At 36.2% G+C, this 20,854-nt stretch overlaps 1 protein-coding gene across 13 annotated transcripts in view; it reads left to right on the forward strand.

Annotated features, from left to right (window-relative positions):
• The window catches only part of ERC1 (ELKS/RAB6-interacting/CAST family member 1), a 616,103-nt gene that overhangs the window by 505,244 nt on the left and 90,005 nt on the right, over positions 1–20,854 (forward strand). For 8 of the 13 annotated variants that reach the window (XM_053662623.1, XM_053662620.1, XM_053662638.1 and 5 more), the window contains one exon: positions 18,783–18,881. In XM_053662623.1, the coding sequence (XP_053518598.1) occupies positions 18,783–18,881 (99 nt within the window). Of the gene's footprint in view, positions 1–18,782; positions 18,882–20,306; positions 20,374–20,854 lie in introns of all 13 variants that reach the window. The other 5 variants (XM_053662643.1, XM_053662641.1, XM_053662657.1 and 2 more) reach the window with 1 other exon arrangement.

The raw sequence follows: 20,854 nt of genomic DNA on the forward strand, positions 1-20,854 counted from the left end.
TGATTTGAGACCCAGTTTCCTTTTCATCACTATTGGTTTCCTGTGCATTTCCCTTCATTTCAATTAGTTTAGCCTTCATTGGTTCCTCTAATTTGTGACTAAAATTCACCAGTTCTGTGAGCATCCTGATCACCAGTGTTTTGAACTGTGCATCTGATAGGTTGGCTATTTCTTGGTCACTTAGAGTTATTGGCTATGGGGCTTCGAGTTCTTCTTGAGCCATAATTCATCTGTTCGTGCCTGTTACATGTGAGGGGCAGAGCCCTAGGTGTTCCCTAGGGTCGGGCATTTCAGTCACTGGGTTGTGATGCTGTATGTGGGGGTGGGAGTCAGAGAGGAGCAGTGGCGTTTGTTCCACTCTCTCTTAGATTTCGGTCCCCTCTGCTGCTTCCTGCAAGCAAACCTGGGCCCCCTGGTGGTGGCTCCCAGGTGTGTGGGCCTGTGCACCCTCCAGGACCCTGTGGGTCTCTCCAACAAACTCTCTGTGAATCTGGGAGCTTCTCCCAGCACCTCAACCCCCCAATTTTTTCCAATCGGTGCTTTTAGGCTTTAATTCCTGGTGCTGTGGCCCTGGGTTGCTCTGTCTGTGTCATTGCTCACTCCTTTGCCTGGTCTATCTGTGCGTGAATGTGTGACCGCAGTCCACAGCCGCCTTGTTCCCTCAGTGGGTCTGCCCTTTGCAGGGAATCTGCCAACCACTGCCTGTGCTCCTGGGTCAGTCCAGCCACTTTTTCCTGCGTGACCCGCTCCACCAGCCACTGACTCGCTGACTCTGCCCCTCTTACTGGTCTGGCTGAATGGTTCGCTGTTGTCAGACTTCCATACAGTTCAATTTCCTGTGCTTTGGTTGCATTTTTGTTACTAAAGCTTTGTTGTCTTTAAACTTGGTTGTGCAAGGAGGCACAGTGTTTCCACCTGCAGTGTTACACCTCCATCTTGGCCAGAAGTCCAGGTATCTATTTCTTATTAAAATCTATCTATGCCTGGTGCTTCTTGTTTATTTCTAGAAACCAAAGTTTTCAAATACTTGAGTTTAGCAAATGATAAGTGAGGTGTTTCAGCAACCATAAAAATACAAGATCATTTTAGATGCTCTTCTATAATTTAAACTTTTTCTTAGACCTGATTTTAATAAATGTCACTTTTCTTTCTTGCTCTCTACACAAAAGACTAAAAGCTATTTTGCTCAGTTCCACACAAAAAAAGAACTTGTAGAATAGAGAAGACACCAAGAATGCACTGGTCATTGTAAGTCAGTTTTACCAATTTAACCACATATGAAAGTCTGTGCAGCACATACATGCAGAAACATCACTTTATAATGAATTCTCACAGAATAGGAAGAACAGTTGGTATTACAGCATGTGGCCTTATGTCAGTTGCTATTAGTGTAAATAGTTTCCAGTGAGAATCTAAATGCTTTCCTATCCCCTGGGTTTATTTCAGAATACTTCAGTGTGCATGAACATGAGTATACAATTTATAGTTAGCTTATATGTTGTCATTGCTGTTCTTGCCTTGTCCATACATGGACCTTGATTTATAAAGAGAAAAGATAAAATTCCCTCAAAACTTCTTTAAGAATGTTGATTCTTGTTATCTAAAGTGCACTTTTTTCTGTGTGTGTGTAAAATGCTTAGCATTATTGAAGATCACCCCTCGACCTGCTTAGCTATTCCTCTAACAGGAAAAAAAAAATAACATTAAATAATTTAAAGATAATTTCTGTTTATTTACTAAGGAAAGTATTTTATTTGAAGGGATAATATTAAATTTTTCTAATCAATAGCACCAAATTATTGGGTTAAATGCAAGTCCTTTGTCATATATGTGATTTGTAAATATTTTTTTTACATTTTGTGGATTGTCTTTACTTTCTGAATGGTATGGTCTGCGGCATAAAGTTTTTAATTTTGATGTAGTCTAATTTATTTGGCTTTTACTTCTTCCATTTGTGCTCTTTTTGATGTCATATCTCCAAATCCTTGCCTAAGTCAAGGTCAGGAATATTTACTCCTCTGTCTTCTTAGTTTTATACTTTTAGCTCTTACATTTAGGTCTATAATCCATTTTGAGTTTATTCCAGAGAAACATCAATGTGAGAGAAACATCAATCGTTTGCCTTCTGTACATGCCCCAAATGATTCCAAACCAAACCTGCACCCTAGGCATGTGCCCACACAGAGAATCGAAGCTGTGACCTTTCAGTCTGCAGGATGATGCCCAAGCAACTAAACCACACTGGCCAGAGCAATTCTTTTATTTTTATTTATTTATTTATTTTTTTTTTTACTAATTATACTATTACGGTTGTCCTGGTTTTTCCTCTTTCATTCTCCAGACCCAGCAATCCCAGCTCTCTCAGGCATCCTCCCACCATTGTTTATATCCATAGGTCATGCGTGTAAGTTCTTTGGCTACTCCATTTCCTATATTGTACTTTATATCCCCGTGGCTGTTCTGTAACTACCTATTTGTACTTCTTACTCCCATCCCCTCTTCATCCATTCCACCACATCATTCTCCCATCTGGCAACCATCAAAACACTCTCCATATCCGTGATTCTGTCTCTATTCTTCTTGTTTGCTTAGTTTGTTTTTTAGATTCAGTTGTTATAAATATGTATTTCTTGCCATTTTTTTTCTCATAGTTTTGACCTTTTTCTTTGGTTAGCAAGCCAGCACTCAATCCACTGAGCCACATCAGCCAGGAAATTATCTTCTTTTTCTTAAATAAGTCCCTTTAACATTTCATATAAGAATAGTTTGGGTATGGTGAACTCCTTTAATTTTTTTCTTGTCTGGGAAGCTCTTTATATTCCCTTCGACTCTAAATGATAGCTTTGCTGGGTAGAGCAATCTTGGCTCTAGGTCCCCGCTTTTCATGACTGAATATTTCTTGCCAAACCCTTCTAACATGCAGTTTCTTTTGAGAAATCAGCTAACAGTCTTATGGGAACTCCCCTGTAAGTAACTAATTGCTTTTCTTTTCTCTTTTTGTCTTTCACCTTTGTCATTTTATTAATGATGTGTCTTGGAGTGGGCCCCTCTGCATCCATCTTGTTTGTCTCGGACCCTCTGTGCTTCCTGGAATTGCATGGCTATTTTCTTCACCAAATTAAGGAAGTTTTTCATTATTTTTTCAAATAGATTTCCAATTTCTTGCTCTTTCTCTTATTTTTCTGGCACCCTTATGGTGGGAATGTTCTACTTCTTGAAGTTGTCCCAGAGGCTGCTTATACTATCCTCATTTTTTTTTGGATTCTTCTTTCTTCTTGTTCTAGTTGATTGTTTTTTGCTTTCTTATACTCCATATCATTGATTTGATTCTCAGCTTCATCCACTCTGCTGTTGTTTCCCTGTAAATTGTTCTCTATTCCAATTAGTTCTATTCCAATTAGTGTATCCTTCATTTATGACTGGATCTTTTTTATGCTGATGAGGTCCTCACTAAGTTCCTCGAGCATCCTTATAACCAGTGTTTTGAATTCTGCATCTGATAGATTGCTTATCTCCATTTTGTTTATCTCTTTTTCTGGAGTTTTTTTTTTTCAGTTAGTTATTTTTCGAGTACAGTTTTCTGTTTATTTCTCCCATCCCAGCCCACCCTGCCCCGTGCTCTCCACCTCCCTCCCATTTCCACCCCCCCCCCAGTTATTGTCCCTGTGTTCTTTATACTTGTTCCTCCAAATCCCTCCCCTTTTTTTCCCCGTTAAATTCCCTCCCCTTTCCCCTCTGGTCACTGTCCCCTTGTTCTCTATTTCAGTGTCTTTGTTTTTATTTTGCTTGCTTATTTGTTTTGTTGTTTAGCTTCCTGTTAAAGGTGAGATCATATGGTATTTGTCTCTCAACACCTGGCCTATTTCACTCAGCATAATGCTTTCCAGTTCCATCCATGTTGTTGCAAAGGGTAGTAGCTCCTTTTTTTTTCTGGAGTTTTGATCTGCTCTTTCATTTGGGCTGTGTTTTTTTGTCCCCTTGTTCTGACAGCCTCCCTGTGTTTGTTTTTATGTATTAGGTAGAGCTGCATTAACTGTGTCTTGGTGTTGTGGCTTAATGTATTAGGTGTTCTGTAGGGTCTAGTGGCCCAGCCTCCCCTATCACCCAAGCTGGGTACTGGAGGTGTGCCCTTAGTGTGGGCTAAGTACACGCTCCTTTTGTAGTTGAGCCTTGGTTGCTTTTGGCAGGTCAATCGGAAGGATTTACCTAGGCCAGCCTACCGAAAGTACTGGCTGTGATCACTGACCACCAACCTCCACCCTCCAGGGAGAATCAGCTGTGCAAAGACAAGGCAGTGGTGCTCCAAAGTGGTCTATAGCTGTCTACTTAGTGTGCTAGGCCTGGGGTTTCCCAGTGGTGCAGGCCGAGGTCAGACCCCACCTGCATTTTGCCTGGAGCCACGCTGCCTAAGCTGTAAGGCAATTTGAGATGGCTGCTATCTATACTGGGCTTGAAGATTGTCAGGTGAAGCCAAGCTGTGAATCGGAGCTAGCTGTTGCTAGTGCGGGACATGGGGCTCACTGAATCCAGCTGTTGCTTTTTTGATAGGATTTAGGAAGTTGTGAAGCTTGAGCCAAGGCCAGCCATTCATATGGAAAAATAGCTTGGGTTGGGCCCATAAGTTGTTTGGGACTGAATCTCTGGGGATCTCCAGGGAGGGTCAAATAGTGTTAGCCAGGTTGATGGAGTCTCAGATATGGTATCTGCTTTGCAGTCCTGTAGGGGAGCATTTAGAAAAGAGACAATTGCCTTGATGCCAGACACTTGAGTCCCTCCCTTTATGCCACAGATACCTTTCCAGCTGCCACCCCAGTACTGGAGCTCAGTGGGAGTAAGTCTTTGTGTGGGTTCTTTAAGCAAAACTGCTTGGCCTCTAGAAGTTTCTTCCACTGACTCAATCCCTGCTGGTTTTTACAGCCAGAAATTATCTTCCTGGCACTAGAACTCTGGGCTGGGGGGCCTGTTGTGGGACTGGGACTCCTCATTTATGAGATATATCTCACGAATTTTTGTCCACCACATGTGGGTGAGAGACCAGCCCATTTCACATCTGAGCCTCTCCTACCAGTCTGGATGGATGTAATTCTTTAATTCCGTAGTTGTCAAACTTCCATTCAAATCAATTTCTGACAGTTCTTAATGATGGTAGTTTTATAGTTTAGTTGTAATTTTGATGTGGTTGTACAAAGAAGCGAGCCTTGTCTACCTTCGCCATCATGTTGACCAGAAGTCCCAGACTTCTCCCAGGCAGTTCTTTTTTATATGTTGCAAGACAGAGGGCTAAATCATTTTTATGCATGTGGATATGCTTTTGTTCCCAACACCATTTATGGAAAAGAGTATTTTTTTTCCTATTAAATTGTCTCGGTACCAATGTAAAGTTTGTTTCTGGATTTACCATTCTGTTCCATTTATCTGTTTTTCTATCCTTATGCCAATATCATGCTGTGTTGATTACCATAAGGTTTGGAGTAACTTAAAATCAGGAAGTATGAGTCCTCCAACTTTGTTTTTTTGTTTCATAGTTTTTTAGGTTAAATTTGTGTTATTTCATACAACTGCAGGTATGGCTACAATTATCTCAAAATCAAAAGTTAAGAAAAAGGAAGAAATAACACAGCAAATAAAGAGAATGGGGAGGATAAAGGGAACAAGTACATTGATACAATGATTGTTGTTAAAGATGGACATTGATATATGGGGCTTCTTTCTGTTTTCTCCTTTTGTGTATGTTTGGAAATTCTCAATATGAAAATAATTATTTTAGTTATAAAAAGGAATACAGACTCTGAAGCTAGATGTTATTAGAGTTCCAGCCCTGTGAACTTTACCATGTTATTTTGGTTTTATGTACCCCAGTTTCTTCATCTGTAAAACTGAAGTGATAATTGTACCTACTTCATACTGTTGCTGTGAGGGTTAAATTAATCATATTACCTAAAGGTCTTAGAGCAGTGCTTGGTGCATAGTATGCATTGGGGGAAAATAGACTCTTTAAAATGTACACGTAGATTTGCCTGATAATGAATATGAAATGAAACAAAAAGTCTAGTCATTCAGTTAAAAACTTAGTGAACAAATTGACACATCTGAAAAGAGAATTAATAATTTGAAAGGTAACACTACAGAAATTATCCAAAATCATCACAGAGAGCTAAAATGAGATAGAAAATATGAAAGAAAAATTAAGAGACATGTAAGATACAATGAAAAGATGCAACATTCATCTGATAGGAGTTTTAAGAAAGATCATAGAGAAAATCCAGAAGATGCATACTAGAATAGATAAAAAACATATTTCTAGAATTGATGAAATCATGAATCCTCAAACTGAAAAAGCACAAGTCTTGAACAAGATGAATAATAACACATAGAGATGTTTTAGTGAAACTGCCAAACATCAAAGAGAAAGACATGTTACAAGCAAACAAAGAGAACAGATTACCTACAAAGATACAAAAATTTGTCAGTAGATTCAGTAGAATCAATAAAACACTTAAGAGGGTTGGTTAATAAATATCTTCAAAGTATTTAGGAAAAATCAGCTGCAAGTCTAAAGTTCTACACCCAAAGTATCAACAAAATAATATTTTCAGATGAGCACTGAGTTTATCACTTATGCTCACTCACTAAAAATGGACTGCTTTAGTAATAAAGAGATGAGATGCCAGAAGAATGCTAGTAGGTGCAAAGAATCAATGTGTTGGCAAATCTAAATAAGTATTGTGCACAAACATGAATTTAGTAACAATGATAAATTTGGTGAGGGATTAAAACAGTAAATGTTATAAAATATATTTTTTAGAAAAAACAATAAATGCTAAGTGGGACCAGTTGAAATATTATATAAAGTTTTTGTATGGTAAAGGAAGGAGAATAGATACCTGATAACTTTGTATTTGTTAACTTATCCATGCTAAATATTACACCTAATCAATAATGTAATAGAAATAGAAGAAAAAACTTCAAAATAAGGAAATGGTGGAATACAAAATTTGCTGATCTATTTACTAGATATCAGAAAACAGAGTAGTGGGGGGAAATACATGTAATTACCAAAAATAATGTTAGAAATAAGTCTAAGTACAGAGGTGGGCAAAAGTAGATTTGCAGTTGTGAGTACATGAAACAGAGTTTACTCTTTTTTATTAAAAATATTTTTTAATTTATTTTAGGGGGAAGGGAGGGAGAAAGAGCAGGAGAAAAGCATTAATGTTTGATTGCCTCTCTTGGTTGGGAATCGAACCTGCGACTCCCTGGTTTGCAGTGCTCAGTCCACTGAGCCACACCAGCCAGGGCCAGAGTTTATTCTTGTATTATTATAATCATAACCTGCATGTCTTTTTTCATACAAAAAGTACCTTAAATGTAAATAGGTTAAATTTTATTGAAGACAAATGGAAAAATACAATATTTAGGTATAGTCTATTCTAAGTTCAGTCAATATTCTATAAAATGTAAATTCAGTGAGGGCCAGGACTTTATTTATCACAGTACCTAGAACAGTGTCAGACACCTAATACTGTTGCATGAGTGAATGAATATTCTATCTTTGAGAAACTTACCGAAAACAAAATGATACAGAATGAAAGAAAGTAAAATTGTTTTTAGAAGCACACGCTGAGCAGATACTAACAAAAAAGAAAGCCAGTAGAGTACATTACTATTACAAAATCAGCTTTAAAGTAGAAAAGCAATGTTAGGTATAAAAATACAAGTTATATAATTACAAGAGAAGTAATTTACCTGAAATATATAACACACTTGAAGTTCTGTGGATCCAAGAACATAGCCTAAAAAAAAGTCAGCCATGGCTGAGTGGCTCAGTTGCTTGGCACATTGTCATGTAAGCCTTGTCTGGGTGTGTACAGGAGGCAACAGATTAATGTCTCACATTGATGTTTCTCTCTTTTTCTTTCTCTTTCTCTTTCTCTCTCTCTCTTTCTCTCTTTCCTTGCCTTCCTCTGTCTCTGAAGTCAATAAATAGGTCCTCAGGCAAGGATTTAAAACACAAATAAAGAAGAGATTCACAAGTTCACAATTATATTGAGAAATTTAACAGATCAAATAGTTGAAAAATAGAAGAGGATATAAAAGACACAATTAACAATCTTTAGCTATGGATGCATATAGAAAGAACTCTGTACCAACAATTAGAAAATATGCATCCTATTTTTATAGGGTGGTGAACATACAATAAAGTGTATAATGATGTATTATAGAATTGAATACTTAAAAAAATAAAATATGCATTCTTCAAAAGCACATATGAAACATTTATAAAAATGATCTCATACTAAATTGTAGAACAATTTTAACAAATGACTATGAATTTATACAAATCCAACCAAGTTATATGAATATAATATAGTAAAATCAGAAATCAATAATAATAATTTACAAAATTGTGTACATTTGGAAATTTTTAAGCTCATTTTTAAATAATTGTAAGTCAAAGTATAAATCCTAAAGGAAATTGCAGAACACTTAGAACAACACTGAAAACACTATGTATCAAAATTTGTATGCTTTTTGATATATAGCGACATAGAGTCTGCTGCTAAAGCAGTTCTTAGGGGAAATTTTTTTACCCTTACATCATATTAGAAGATTAACAAGTATGGGAGGGAGGTGGGGAGACGGGGCAGGGGGGGCTGGGATAGGAGAAATAGACAAAAAACTGTACTTGAAAAATAACTAAATAAAATTAAAAAAATAAAAATAAACAAAATAAAACCATTAAAAAAAATGAGCTAAGCATCACTCAAGAAATTAGTAAAAAGGCCATCAGAGTAAAAACCCCACCCCAAAAGAAAGAAAAAAGGAAATAAAATAGAAAACAGAGAAACCATAGAGAAGGTTAACAAAATCAAAAGTTGGCTCTTGGAGATGTACAGATGGATATGAAAGATGGGAGTACACATTGCCCAGGAAAAAGAGATCAAAAATAGATAAATAGTATTTGGGGGAAGAAAAAGAAACACATTATAGCTACAAGAGACTTTTAAAATCATAGGAAAATAGTATTAACTTTATACCAGTTATGTAATATCACATCTGAATAGGGAAACAAAATATAAATAAATAGATGGAACTACATCAAACTAAAGTATTTGCACAGCAAAGCAAATCATCAACAAAATAAAGAAAACCCACAGAATGGGAGAACATATTCACTAATACACTAAGAGGTATCAGATGATAAGGGGTTAATATCCAAAATTTATAAAGAACTTATAAAACTCAACACCAAAAAACAAACAACTCAATTTAAAAAATGAGCAAAGGGCCTGAATAGCCACTTCACCAAAAAGGATATACAGATGGCCAATAGACATATGAAAATGTGCAAAACATCACTGATCATCAGAGAAATGCAAATTAATGCATAATGAGACCATCTCACACCTGTCAGAATGGCTATCATCAATAAATCAACAAACAACATGTGCTGGTGAGGATGTAGAGAAAGGGGAACCCTTTTGCAGTGTTGGGACTGCATATTGGTGCAGCCACTGTGGAAAGCAGAATGGAGATGACTCAAAAAATTTAAAATGGACCTGCCTTTTGACCCAACAATCCCACTTCTGGAAATATATCTGAAGGAACCCACAACACAAATACAAAAGAACATAAAAACCCCTGTGTTCACTGCAGCATTATTTACAGTTGCCAAGATTTGGAAGCAGCATAAGTGTCCATCAGTAGATGAGTGGATACAACAATTACAAGACATTTATACAATGGAATACTACTCAGCTGTACAAAAGAAGACAGTTTTACCCTTTGCAACTGTATGAATGGACCTGGAGAACATTATGCTAAGTGAAACAAGCCAGTTAGAGAAAGATGAGTACCATATGATCTCACTCATATGTGGAATCTAATGAGCAAACCGAACTAACAAGCAAAACACAGACAGACTCATAGGTGGAGAACAGGATGACAGCTAAGGGGGTGGGAAGGTTAGGGGTGGAGGGACTGAGTAAAAAGGAAAAAGGGCTCATGGACATGGACAACAGTGTGGTGACTGCAAGGGGGAGGAGGATGCAAGGGGACTAAATGGTAATGAAAAAATATAATAAAAATAATTATACTTAGAAATATTCTGAAGTATTTTAGAAAACATCATAAATATACCTTAACTTTACTAATTTGAATTATTCCCAATTATAGTACTATTTAAGCAAGTATTAAAATTATATCCACATACATTTGCTAAACCTTGAAAATAACTCTATAATAGTACATTTTAATTAAACTTTAATTTCTTATATTTGTATTTGATATACAAAATGATAAAAAACATAATCCCTATCAATTCTAGTCCGGTGAGTCAGATTCAGTGTTAGTTATAAATTTAACAAAATCTCAACATTACCTTTATTTGAAACTTTATTTCATAAAAACATAAAAATCAGTCATTAATTATTTTTTAGTTGTTTCACATGTTTTTGTCATTTTATACTTACTGCCTGAAGATTTCCTCTCTACCTTTCCTATTAGGTAGATAACAGAAGCCTTGGGGGAGCTCACGAGAAGCAGTGCGGTGGGGAGGGGACAGCAATAGGATTAGAAGAAATAACTGCTGAAGTGGCCCAACAGCAGTCGCAGCCAGATTATCTTTATATCCTACTTTATTATCTTGGCTGGAGTGTAAGATCTATAATAGAAAAGTGGGTTGTCTACTGATGTTTGATTTTTAATTAAATCAGCTTGGTAGTTTAGTTTTGGCCCTGATTAGTACTTTTAGTTAACTGATGAAATTGTGAAACTTATTATCTTGCAAGCACTTTCTATGATGAAACTGTGAAGAATCTCAGCTGCAGCAACCCAAAGCTGACCAATTTTCCCCATAATTGCCATGTTATTTTTAAAAACTTTATTATTTTGAATATTTTTGAACATTTGTATAACATAAGAGCTTATAACAGTAAAAGTAAATTTACTTCCTAACCCTAAGTTCATTTACAAGGGGTAAGCCCCTTGTAAATTTACTTTCTTGTGTGCATTCCCAAAGATTTCCTGACATTCTGTGGTTATGTAAGAGTGCACATGCGTGCGCGCGCACACACACACAGACACACACACACTTTTCCCTTCAATAAATGGGAGCATACTCTATTCAGTGTTCTGCACTATTTTTCCACCTAACTACATCTTGAATAGGCTTCCACATCAGTAAATAAATGGCTACCTCATTCTCTTTGCTGATGCACATTTAGGTTATTTCTAATATTTGCAGTTAACAAATAATGCTACGAAGAATAATCTTGCACATACGAGAAAGTGACAAATATCAATTGGCAAAACTAAGTTTAATTATGTTATATATCACTCTTCCTCCAAATAAGAGCTTTTCCCTAAAATGAAAAACCTGAATTTGTTTGGCCGTATAGCTGGAGTTGTTATACAGTCCAGGTCCCTTAGACACACACCTGGCTTCATAGAAAAAAGGAGGGGTACAAATGTAAAGAACATCCATATGTCTAGTGGACTTTTAATAGATTTAAATAAAAAAACAATGTACAATGATGGCATTACAAATGTATACAGCTGTTAGAAAAATGTATTCCTATTTAATATGGAAAGGTCAAATATATTCAAATACAGTATTTGTACTGTAGTATTTCTGAAGCTTATGGAAATAATGATGTAAGTGTACATTATGTTTTCATTATTGGTAAAACATCTAAGAATTATAGTGGCAGGCTCTGTTTATGAGCCTATAAAAGGCTCATAATCCTTAATAGGGACCTGAAGCCACATCAGATTAAATCACTGTTATAATTATTATACTTTTGACAAATCGGAATACAATAGAGGTAGTTTGTGAGGCTCCTTATGAATAAGAAGGTGTTCTTCTGAACCGTTCTACTGCTTCCTTTAGCTTGTTTCTTTTTATCGGGGCCACTTTTCGTACTGAAGATACATAGAGAGGACAGCATATGTCAACCACCTCGCCATGCAGGGACCACTGTGAGCTCCCTTTCCTTTCTTCAGGTCTGCTTACCATTCATTCCAGGTATTTTTGGGGTATTTTTTGTTTGTTTGTTTTTAGGTATAGGGTTAGGATTAAGGACAGGGTGAAGGCTGAGGTAGGTATAGGTTTACAGTTAGGTTTGAAGATAGGTATAAGGTTTTGGTTAGGACTAAGGTTGTGCTTAGGTGTAGGGTTAGGGTGAAGATTAATGTTAGGGTTGAGGTTAGGCTAGGTTTTGGGTTATGATAAGGTTACTGTTAAGTTTAGTGTTAGGGTGTTGGAGAAATTAGGTGTAGGATTAGAGTTAGAGTTAAGGCTGAAGTTAGTTTTAGGATTAGGGTTGGTTTTGAGGTTAAGAATAGCGTTGAGGTTACCATGAGGTATAGGGTTAGAACTGAAGTTAGGTATAAGTCTGAGGTTATTGATTACGGTTCACCTGGTGTTGCTTATCTCCATGAATGGAGTCATTATTCACTGAGTAGCTCAATCTAAAAATGTTGGGAACATTCTTGACTTCTCCTTTTCCATTAATATCTACATCTAGTCAAGCCACAGAGTCCTATTGAGTTTGTCTCCAAATACAGGGGTGAGCACAATTAGATTTACAGTTGTGAATACATAAAGTTTATTCTTGTATTATTATTTACTATCATTAATCTACTTTTGCCCACTATTGTATTCCCCTATAATTAAGTGCACTATTTCATCTGCATTACCACTGGTTTACTATCTTATTGCTTCTTTAAATTGCTATTACAGTTATCTTCCAGTAGAAAATTTGACCTTGACACTATCCTGCCTTTAAAAAATCCACTGGCAGCAGGTAGCCACCACAATGGACAACATATGAAGGCCCTTCCCTATCTGGCTACATCCTACCACTACAGCCTCATTTTCTCAAGGCTTTTTGTGATATATTGAAGTTACATTATCCTACTTTGCTCCCTCAGTCTAAATCTAAATATTAAACCATTCCTAAACTGTTAAGATAAATTGTACTTAGTAACAGTGTATTTTTTACAAATTGCTAATATTTTAGTTAGAATTTTTATATCTACATTTGTACATAATATGGGCCTCTGATTTTTTGGTACTGTCTCTGGTTTTAGCATCAAAATTATGCTAAACTCATGAAATGAGTCAGAGAACTTTCCTTTTATTGTATTTTTTATAACAATTATTATAAGGTAGGAATTATTTGCTGTTTTATGGTTGGTGGAACTTATCTCTAAAAACAACTAGGCTTTTCATCTACTGGTAGAAAAAAATTTTAAACTTCGGTTTCAAGGGGATAATTCGGGTGTGATAAATTACATAACTTGTATAAAGTTAATCCTATTTTCCTACCATTTTTTTTCAACTGTGAAATATTTGTTAAGAAATACAGCTTCGTTTCCTTCAAATATAATGTAAAAGCTAATATATAAAAGGGTACAAGTAAATAAATATGTAAATGTTTCAAAAACATTTAAAATAATTCCTATTATAAAACATTTTCAAAAACATAAACCCCTTTAACATAAAATCATTGTCTGATACAAAACTTTAAGGCATGCTGAAAAAATGATCTATTTCTTTTTTAACTTTTTATTTAATTTTTATTGTACTTTTCTCCATTACATTTAGTCCTCTTATACCTCCCTTCCTCCCTCCTGCAGTCACCACACTGTTGTCCATGTCCGTGAGCCCTTTTTCCTTTTTACTCAGTCCCTCCACCCCTAACCTTCCCACCCCCTTAGCTGTCATCCTGTTCTCCACCTATGAGTCTGTCTGTGTTTTGCTTGTTAGTTCGGTTTGCTCATTAGATTCCACATATGAGTGAGATCATATGGTACTCATCTTTCTCTAACTGGCTTGTTTCACTTAGCATAATGTTCTCCAGGTCCATTCATACAGTTGCAAAGGGTAAAACTGTCTTCTTTTGTACAGCTGAGTAGTATTCCATTGTATAAATGTCTTGTAATTGTATCCACTCATCTACTGATGGACACTTATGCTGCTTCCAAATCTTGGCAACTGTAAATAATGCTGCAGTGAACACAGGGGTGTTTATGTTCTTTTGTATTTGTGTTGTGGGTTCCTTCAGATATATTTCCAGAAGTGGGATTGTTGGGTCAAAAGGCAGGTCCATTTTAAATTTTTTGAGTCATCTCCATTCTGCTTTCCACAGTGGCTGCACCAATATGCAGTCCCACCATATAATTATTTCTAAAACGTACTTAGGTAAGTTAATAGCACTATCACAAACCTAAAAAGCAAAGATTGATGACCCAGTAGATAGTTCTGATCAAAATTCAAACCTTATAATACTAACATGTACTGTTGTTTAGCTTAATTAAGAATTTTTCTATGAAATATAGTTTCTCTAACACTTTGGGCATCAACATCTTAGTCATAGAATAAAAGAAAAGATGAGCAGAATCAACAGTGAACTCCTTTTTCTCTTTGAGGATATGTACACCTATATACATAGATATGCATTTACAACTAAAGTGTATTTCAGCAAGTTCCTTTTATTTCATTTCCTTCAGAGTCTTATTTTTTTATGTCATCAGAACAAGGGGATTTCTACTCTACATGCACGTGGCGTGGTTCAAAGAGGGAGAATATTTGGATATAAAGTACTTTTCATGTCAGTGAAACACGAAGGACTTATTTCTTTTGCTTGTTTTATTGACTTTAAGAAAAGCGTACTACAAGACCTTAAATGCACAGTCATTTATACAATCTGTATAATACCTAATGCCCTGTGGGTCATCTGATATTTAGTGTTCACCCTGATGACTGCAGAGACTCACGCAGTTTCTGAATACCAGGCCTAAGAACACTAAACTTTGAAATTTTTCATGTCTTTTCAAAATGCAGAAGTTCTTATGATTATTTGTTCATTCTCTTACATGGATCAAATGAGTGGTCTTTGATCTTATCTGTCTACTGTGATCAGTTCCTTTGGGAGGCTTTTATACTCCTTCCTAAGAAATACTTGAAATGCATTCTGCCTTCAAGGGGAATTTGTGTGTGCTTCATTAGTTCTTAAGTTTTTTTAACTTGCACTACTTATCAGGTATTAAAGATTAAGTGCATCATGTTCTGAGAAAATAACTAGCCAAGTATCCTTTCACTGCACATTCTTATCAAAGTTGACATGGAAAACTTCCCTAACCAGATGCATGACGTGCAGATGTTTTGCTCACTTTCTGGCTACAACACTTTGTCCTTTCCTCTCTCCTTCCTCCTTTCCAAGAGCTACTTTGCAGAAGACTTCTACGTGTCACACGATACAACATGACATAAAAAAAAATTACCCTGCCTATCTTCAAGGTCACTGTAAGTTATCTCAGAAGACAAATTGTTATCACAGATAATTTTTTATTCATATTTTCTTTGCTTTCATTTTGTAGTAGAGGGAGGAACTGACATAGAAATGTGTGTATATTATTAGGTAAAAATATGAAGAACTAAATGCCCAACAATATGTGATTCATTAAACATCCATTCAGTTAAATACTATGCAGCCAGTTAAAATTAGATTTTAGAATAATATTCAATGACATCAAAAATATTTATAAGGGTGGTGATAGCTAAAATTTATTGGGTGTTGTCTTTGCCAGGTAGCTTTCTAAATGCTTGTGTTAGGTCAGTGAATTGATCCTCACAACAGTCTTTTGTCAGGGAAGTATTTTTGTTTGTTTTAAAGGTGAAAAGGCTGAAGCTCAGAGCATTTAAGTGGAGTATCCAAACTTAGATAGCTGGTAAGGGGCAGAACTAGAATTCAGACTCAGGCAGTTTTGCTCCATAGCCTTTGCCTAGGCATCATTCATTACAGGAAAAAATACCAAAGAAAAATCTCTGTAAAGTTTTCTGTGGAACTAGATAAAATGTTTTTAATTCATCTAGTACAGCAAATGTGTAGAAGGTATGCAATCAAATTTAAAGCAGAATTAGTGGAGGGGAAGGACAGCATGCCCTACCAGATATCAAAATATACTGTAAAATATAGTAACTTTAAAATCACTATGTTATAGCAGAAATAGAATAAATTAGAAGAGCATGGCACTGTTTATGTTCATAGGAAGAGGCTGAATGGATGCTCCTAAATATCAACAATGATTATCACCAATTAGAGGAATTTAGGTGTGATTTATTTTTATTTTTCAGGTAATCTTCAGTGAAACCTTTAAATCATATACTAACAATTTTATTTTTAATGCTTTTAAAACTTTAGAACTATTGTATTAATACAGTATATATTGCTGTTTGACTTTATGTATGGTGTATCCTACATTTTCTTCTGAATTGCTTGCTCTGCAAAGTGAATATTCTAAAACATTTTATGAGCATATATACATAATGCTTATATATAATATACATAAATGTTATATATAATGTTAATTTATAATATATAAAATATATGAGGGGGCCCCAGAAAAACAGAATTATCTTCTGGAGGCGGGCCCCCTGTAGTACAGGCTTCCCTGCTAGGTGAGTGTCCTAGGATCCGGTCCTCATCTAGGGAGGTATGGGACTGGTATCTGTACCTAGACTGGTACAGATACATTCTGTATCAGTGTACCAGCTAGTGCTGTTTTGAGATGCTGCATTCAGCTTCAGTGAATTTTTTTGGAAGACTCAGTGCATTTGCCTATCTTATGATGGGTGATTTAGGAATGGACCTGCTCACACCACCACTAACTTTTCAGTAGTTTTTTGACCAAAAACATCATGAATCTCTGTACCCCACCTTTCCTAATCACCCAATCTCACCTCAAGCGACTTTTGTTTCTTTGTTTCCCCAATGAAAAAAGTTCTCAAAGGGAAACGTTTTGCCTACATGGAAGAAGTGAAACAAAAAAATGGCAGAAGCACTAAAGGGCATCAAAATCGACAAGTTTAAAAACTGTTTTGAATAGTGAGAAAAAGTCTCGATACATGTATTGCATCAAATGGAGAGTTACTTTGAAGGTAACTGAAGTTTAAACGTGTTAACACACAATTTTTTTATAAGTAAATTCCAGGGTTTTAGGCGATGCTACATATATATTTTTCCCCCATGTATTCAGGGCTTAAGTTAACCAATCACATAGAATCACCAATTCAGTCCTCTTTCAGTTGAGAAAAGAAAGTAATAGTAATAATTCTCTTCTAGTCTAGGGTTAAAGAACAGGATTTCAAAGTCTTTGACTTAGTTTCAAAAACTTGAATTGTTTATTTGTGGTTTGAAGAAAAGATATTGAATATTGTATGTGTAGCTTCTGTCTGATTGTAACCAAATGCAAGTCCAGCTGTCTGCCACTTCGAAAGCCAGTACTCAAGAGGCAGGTTTTGAGCAGCATGGTTTATTCAGGTGCTGGCACCCTGGAAGATGGCGGACTCTTGTCTCAAAGCCCATCTCCACCTCTCTGTGGAGGCAGAGGTTTTCATAAGGAGGGAAAGGGGAACAGAACAGAGCGATCAAAGGCAGGAGTTGAAAAGTTCCCTATGTGCAGACTCGAACAGTGCATACTGATAAGGCAAGTGATGGTCCAGTGTGTGTCATTCTGGGTGAGTTATGGTGACTTCACATCATCCTGTCCATAAGTTTGAAGGTCAGAAAATCTCTGAAGATCAGAGTTTGTATATTTTGAAGTTAATTCCTAGGATTCCTATACAAGCATGCTGTCCATCTGTAAGCTGCATATTAGAGTCAGCATTTACAGAATCAATGTCAAAAATGGGTGGGTTACCATCTAAGATTTTCTAGGTATGTAATCATTTCATTTACAGATAACTTCTTTTCTAATATTTACAGTCTGTATGTTATATAACTCCCCCCTTAAATGGAATAGTTGTTAGAAAGGATGAGTAGTTCTTACAGAACATGGAAAGATGGGTTTGTATATCATGAAGGGAAAAAATAATTGCAGAGTCCTATCCTATGTATAGTGTAATCCAGTCTTTATTTATTTTTTTATTTTTTAAAGATTTTATTTATTTATCTTTAGAGGGGAAGGGAAGGAGAGAGGGAGAGAAACATCAATGTGTGGTTGCCTTTCATGTGTCCCCTGCTGGGAACTGGCCTGCAGGGAACTGGCCTGCAACCCAGGCATGTGCCCTGACTGGGAATGAAACCGTGATTGTCTGGTTCACAGGCCCACGCTCAATCCACTGAGCTACACCAGCCAGGGCCAGTCTTTATTTAAAAATAAAAATAAAAACAAGCAGTGCTTAAAGTGCTTAATTTGAGATTATTCCTCCTCCCCACTTAAATTCCTATACCAATTTAGGTGCCTGTCTTAGTTTGCTCAGGTTGCCATAACAAAACACCATAGAGTAGGTGGCTTACACTACAGAAACTTATTTTCTTACAATTCTGGAGGCCGGGAAGACCAAGATCAAGGTGCCAGCTGATTCACTTCCTGATGAGAGAGCTGTCTCTGAGCTTGGAAAAGACGCCTTCTTCCTATGTCCTCACACGGCAGAGAAGAAAACAGGGAAGGGATATCTCTCTTCTTACAAGGCCACAGTCGTCCTGTTTTAGGGACCCCCCCCCCAGTGACCTCATTTAACCTTAAATATCTCCAAAAGACTACTCCCATCTATAGTCACATTGGGGACAGTTCCAAAATGAATTTTGAAGGGACACAATTCAGTTCATAGCTGTGCCTAATCTTTTTTTGTCCAATATCCTCAGAAATCCTGTTTATTTCATTTTAGACAGAATTAGTTTTATCCTTCCTTATGACATTCTTAAGGCATTTGTTACTTTACAGTGTCATAGAATTTTAATGTAAATTTAACCTTATGAATCATTTCTTCTTAGACGCAAAATCGAATGAAGCTTATGGCCGATAACTATGAAGATGACCACTTCAGATCCTCCCATTCCAATCAAAGCAATCATAAACCCTCCCCAGACCAGGTAAGTGGGATCTCGAATGTGTTATAAAAAACCAATATGCTTTTATTTTTATGTATTTTGTACTTCCATGCTGCAGATTCTTGGGTATAAGTTAGAAAAATAAAAATAACCAGTTTCTGAAAATTCTTTCACATTTTTTAAAACAAATTCAATTTCTGTATAGGAAGGTGATAGATTATGCTGAATGTTTTAAGAGGAATTATTCAAAAGATTTGAGGATGATAAAGAATTCTTAAATTAGGTTGAGAAAAAATCTTAATCTTTTCAGAGACACATACTAATTTGTAACTGTCCTGCTTTTCTCAGTAAAGAAATAATGCCTTATTAGAAAAATAAGTCTTGTGAGCTCAGTGCGGCACAGCTCTCTGTAGAGGTAACTATTCTGTAACTGCAGATTTTAAAGTCTCTGCTCATCACCTATTAAACATGAAAATTGAAACACAGTTTCTTTACTCCATTTCCTTGGTGGATCCCTCCAGTATATGTCATTCTCAAGGAAAATTGTTTCCTTCAACTTCTCATCAATGCAAAAGAAGCATCAATGAGTCTGAAGGAAACCATATATAACTGTAGTTTTTAGAAAGAAGGGAACTCTCCCAAGATGTTGGAAGTGATGGATGGGAGAGAATGGTGAACAGATTACCTCATATCCCATTGCCAAAATCAGATTTCAACATCTTCATCATACTCAATCTTAAAATGTATAGCTGAGGGGGGAAATAATAGTTAAATAATTACATCTATGTGATCAAAAAGTCAAGAGAAACTCCCTCACTAAACATCTCCACTAAATGACAGCCATGTTAGGAGAAAAAGAAGAAATACTACAGATGAAAGCAGCAATGATATCCAAACTGCAATTCTTCTAAAATTCAGAAGGTATAGTCATAGTATGATGACCTTTACTAAACCTTAGGCAAGCCAATCTGTAGTGTGTGCAAAATAAAGAGCTGTCTGCCCAAGGTTAGCAGTCTCTCAGGAAGTCATTTTGTTTTCTCCACTTGCTTCTGGATACCCAGGATTAAATTTATGCCAGTGTGTACAATATGGGTATTAGATCTTTTTCTTGAAACAGGTTTTGATAATAAATACAAGTTGGATACCTGGTATTAGTGGGAGGCAAACAAAAATGGAGAAAGGTTAACGAAGGCAAATAATAAAGAACTTCCAACTTGATAATTTTGCCCAGATAAGCCCTGGGATAGAGACAGCATCTTGGAAAGGAAGGAAGCATAGAAGTGTAATGACAAACTAATTACTAATTTTGGCAGTTTAGGGAATTAGAATCTAATGTAAAGAGTCAAGATATTAGAGACCATTTTTCTCCTACTTATGCTTATGTCTTTGTTTTAAATACTAACCAACTCTTTTTCATTTCCATGCTGCTCTGGGGCACTGTTCCCTCTGTCGTCTCCCACCCCATAGGATGAGGAGGAGGGTATATGGGCATAGCCAATCTGATGATCTTAGTGCAGCCATTTTGTTCAGAACGGTGAGAAACAGCTTTCCTTAACTATAGAAATATTTTTTTGCTTGTTTGCTCTCATTTTCTTTTCACACAATCATTGTCACATCATGTTTTTCTGTAATTCATAAAATCTTTTGGTGTGCTGTCTGGTTTCTCATTTTCACATGATTCCTTTGTGTCTTCCTGTGCTTCTGACATAGTGGGGTTTGGGTTTTGTGGCTTTTTTGTTGTTGTTGTGTGATAATAGTCAATTTTATAATTTTTAAGTACATTTTGGGAGAACTTCCAGGGCATATAAGTAAATTTCTCCTATTGCTATTTTATTAACAAAGTATTCTATCCAGTGTGACTTTACAGTGTCCTGGCAAGGTTTACAGAGACCTACATCAAACTGGAAATAGAAAATAGACCAAGTATTCTGCCAGTAGATTTGGGATATACTTTTATGATAATTAAATATAAATATGTAGTCTTTTTTAAAAAGCAACCTGCACTGTGAAATAAA

Source organism: Artibeus jamaicensis, unplaced genomic scaffold (assembly GCF_021234435.1).
Source record: "Artibeus jamaicensis isolate MK-2021 breed Jamaican fruit bat unplaced genomic scaffold, CSHL_Jam_final contig_1028, whole genome shotgun sequence".
Taxonomy (NCBI): Eukaryota; Metazoa; Chordata; class Mammalia; order Chiroptera; family Phyllostomidae; genus Artibeus; species Artibeus jamaicensis.